The 4000-nt window shown below is 38.0% G+C and overlaps 1 protein-coding gene across 2 annotated transcripts in view; it reads left to right on the forward strand.

The window, feature by feature from the left end:
- The window catches only part of LOC146480721 (E3 ubiquitin-protein ligase TRIM45-like), a 25737-nt gene extending 25173 nt beyond the window's left edge, over nt 1-564 (forward strand). For both annotated transcript variants that reach the window (XM_085109896.1, XM_085109895.1), the window contains exon 3: nt 1-564. This exon is cut by the window's left edge and continues 1338 nt beyond it. In XM_085109896.1, the coding sequence (XP_084966022.1) occupies nt 1-411 (411 nt within the window). In that variant the 3' untranslated portion in view covers nt 412-564.
- Nucleotides 565-4000: the final 3436 nt, after the last annotated feature.

Genomic DNA, 4000 nt, shown 5'->3' on the forward strand with positions numbered 1-4000 from the left:
AAGGAAGGGAGATATTGCTGGAAACTGCAGTTGCTCGATTTTAGTGCTGATCCGACATGCTACCTGGAAATTGGGGTCAACAGTAGCCCACAAAGTTATCCCATGGGTGTTTATGGCGCACCGCGTGGCAGTCGAAATCCGGGAAAATGGTCATGGGGTTATGCTACAGAGAAAACCTTCCGATCAGGCGGGCAAGAACCATCTATCACTTCTATTGAAGAGAAAGATGTGTTTACAGTTTTCCTTAACTTTGGAACAGAGAGACTAATCATCTTCAATCAGCGAAGCAAACAAACTGAAATCTTTAACGGTTTTCAAGGATATGGATTGTTTCCTTTGATTTCGTGTGAGTATCTCCTGGGGAGATTAGGTGTACAGGTCTATCCTAGCCTTAATGTCCTAAAAGAGTAAATACTACCTTAAGATAATATTTATCTTAGGATAGGCTCTGATGATAATTTTAGAATTTACGTTCATTTTTTATAAACCTTTGTTTACCTTATAGCTTGATCAGCTCTTACATGTCGATTTCCATGCAAAAAGATAACTGCTGTCGCGCAGTTAAATTAAATATGTTTGGAATAAATTTACAAAACCAAAAAAAAAAAAAAAAAAAAAAAAAACTGACGGATATGTTCTAGTCCAAGTTGGAAAGAAACACGAAACTATTTTGTGTTTATACCAGGTAGTAGAAATACGTGCGAAGATATTAAAGTAATGTTATGGAGTAATGAAAATCCGAAAAACAAACCAACCTAAATTACATGTACAACAACAGCAAACAAAGAGTTCTAGAAAAACTGATGAACTTAAAGAGGCTGTGTGCCTAACGAATGTTTAATGAAATTGAAACCTAAACTGAAGAAAATGACAAACATTCCCAAATGAACGGGTTATCTTAAGTAGATGGATCACACTTACTTTAAGTTCCAAATTAAAGACGAAAACATTTTTATAAAGACATTTTCGTCCAAAGTGAAATGCGACTGAGCACTGAATAATAAGCATTTCTTTCGCTTGTAGCTAACTCACTCTTTAAAGGGCCTTTGATGGTAGTGAGAGCACCCGTCTACCTCTGGTATGATTTTTGGACCCTTCGTTGTGGGTTAAAAGGGATTTTTGTTGATTCTTAATTTTATCTGAGGAATCTGGTTTCCCTAATTTTAACAACCAGGCCAACATTTTCAAGTTTCAATTCCAAGTGGAAGCCGTATGCTGCATGTGACATGTCAGTTGTGTTACATGTCACCAGCTCATCTCAGGTTCACATACAACTTTTAAGTCTCCCAAATTATGTATGTGCTTCCGTTAGGTTACGAGAATGCGTGGAAAACATGTGCACTCCTTGTGTTAAGCCCAACCACTGTATTTTTGTAATTTTAGAATAGTAGTTTCTGGGTGTAAGGGGAGTGTCTGCGGTGAAGCATTGAGTTCAAAAGGGCAAAATCTGGGAAGAACAAAAGTCTTTATGGAAAGGAAAACAGCCATTCCATTCCGCACCCCTCAACAGTTTGATGTTTTTCCCATATTTTACATAAAATGCGAGTTAAAACTCGGTAATCGATTTTAGCCAGCACACGTAAGATAGACGACGCTGAAGGGAGTATATATTATAACATAACTTACTGTAACATTTTAAGCCAGTAACACAGTTTGTATATCATTTTTATGTAGCTCTTAACAATGTTCTATTACCAACCGATTATATATACTGGGGGGAGTCCAATAACAGTAGCAATAAGGAAAAGAAGCAAGTTGAAAGTTTCGTTGAAGCTGATATCGACATCAAGTATACACATATTCTTTGTCGGATTAAAAATTGTCCATTCGATGATGGGACTATGTATATGTCATTAAATCGTAACTAAAATCGTTATCGAAAGTCCAGGGACCCATTAATTGGTTATCCTCTGTTGCGAGAGGGGAAAAGGTGAAGTTATTTTCCGTAACGCTCTGAAAGGCAAACTGTTAAGCTCATGTGAAAAGAGAACGACCAAATCCACATTTGACAAGGTGTCCCAAGAACTTTTGATGACCATGGTTGGTTAAAACGTATGTCATGTAAATACTTGCGAGTGACACAATCGTCTGCTAAAAAGTGCAGTAAATGATCTGCCCACTTTTTAATAAATGACCCCTTTCGTCCATTCGTAGAGATAACAAGTTCAATGAAATGATTGTAATTGACATTGTTTCAGAGAGAGGTGTTGATATCTAAACTGTGTTTTAATATGAAATCGAATAAAACATTGAATGGCGACTTCGCCCTCATGAATCTGAAAATATGAGATCATTTATGATTTATTGAGTAAATAACGTTACATGAAATTTTAGTCACAGTTTAATAAGATTCGTGATAGTTCTGTATTTCATACTTTGTTTCATCGAGTTTGCTAATTTTTCTCTTTCCTGAAATGTACTGAACTATAGGGGTGATAGTCACTAAAACAAAGTTGTGTCGTGTGCAATGTCGCTATGACACTCTAACAAAAGCGCGTGCCAAGTTTACTTTTCAGAAATAAAATTACCATCTAATGTATACTCATGCCTTTTTTATATATTGTTGCCTTAATTGTAGGATACAACTGCTAGAGCTTAGTTTTTCACCAACGTAAAAGTTGTGCAAAGCCGAACAGCTGTATTTTTTCTGTCAAAACCAAAGGAGTGGTAGCCAGTCGCAATTAGAAAAGTTAAGATATGTATCCTAAGTATTGTTTCAAAACAAAAGTGTATTGTTGGATTAACAATAGCCTTCTGTTAAGAGAAAATACTTCAAATACATCTTAACTTAGAAGGGCTCAGTGAATCTGGCCCCAGGACATTGCTGCGAAGTAAGTAGCAAATACTATCCGGTGTTTGAGTGCTCAATCCCACTATCCTTTGGTTTGGCCTATTGTAATACACAGTGACCTTTGTTTCGCGTGTTAAGTAAAATCAACTCAAGTGGAATTGCTGACGAGTAACATAGTATCCACTCTTTAACAATTGTTGTGGTAACAATAAAGTGTAGAAACTTTTTGTCTTATTAATTTTGTAATTTGTGTGTGAGTGTAGTAGGTTTGGGGTGTCTGGGTGGTGGTGGTGGGGGGAGGGGGGGGGGGGGTATGGTGGAGGTTAGGACCACCGACCAAAATAGAAAAACGAAATTATGACAAAATCCGGGAGATAAGAGAAAATAGCAGTTTGTGTAAGGAGCAAGCGAAAGCGGTAGGATCAATAACCAAACTGCTGGTAGGGGTACACCGTGTGATTTTTTCATACATTCCTGTTCCCCCTCCCCTTCCATGTACAGTGTGTTGTTTTTCCGCAAAGAAGTAATCAAATTCAGTCGATGACATGATCAAAGAAAATTTGACTTCCATAGCCTAGCCCTGTTCTTAAAACGCCCAGCGGTAAGCTAAACCCAAGTAAGCCGGCTAGCTTTTAATATTTTAAAACTCCTTGATGTAAAAATTTCAAACGCGAACATTACGAAAATGCTTTAAAACGAGAAATGAAATCCTTGGTTAACATTATTTTAATATCGGATGTGTGTTAGTCGGCTTTGGAATAACCAGATCCCAAAGTTTAGTCAGTCTTATTTTTTTCCAGCAAGCAGGTCAGAGCTTTCTCAAAGGTATCGCTATCCCATCCGTGAGATTTCATTTCAAACTGCGTGACCAAGCTATGGTCACGGCAGAACTGTTTCAGAGCTCTCTCGATTTCAATCTGATCTTTCCTTTTCCAATCCATTCCAAATTGCTGGAATTAAAAGCCACGAGAACGCACGGGACTCGTGGTTTGGCAAACTCGGCAACTGACTTTCTCCATTTTACTGCCTCGATTAAGGAGGAAGGATGTCCCAAAAGATCAGAGCGTCGTGACGAAATGTGAAACTGAATCCGCATAACCCTCGGGATCGGGACCAATCACTGATAACTCATTCACGTCGCTTTTAGGTGATTTTATCTTTTTCAAATGGATATCCATGCACACAGTCGGCGAAGTTGACCCTTTAGGA

This window comes from Pavona decussata, unplaced genomic scaffold (genome assembly GCF_977016875.1).
Source record: "Pavona decussata unplaced genomic scaffold, jaPavDecu1.1 SCAFFOLD_53, whole genome shotgun sequence".
Taxonomy (NCBI): Eukaryota; Metazoa; Cnidaria; class Anthozoa; order Scleractinia; family Agariciidae; genus Pavona; species Pavona decussata.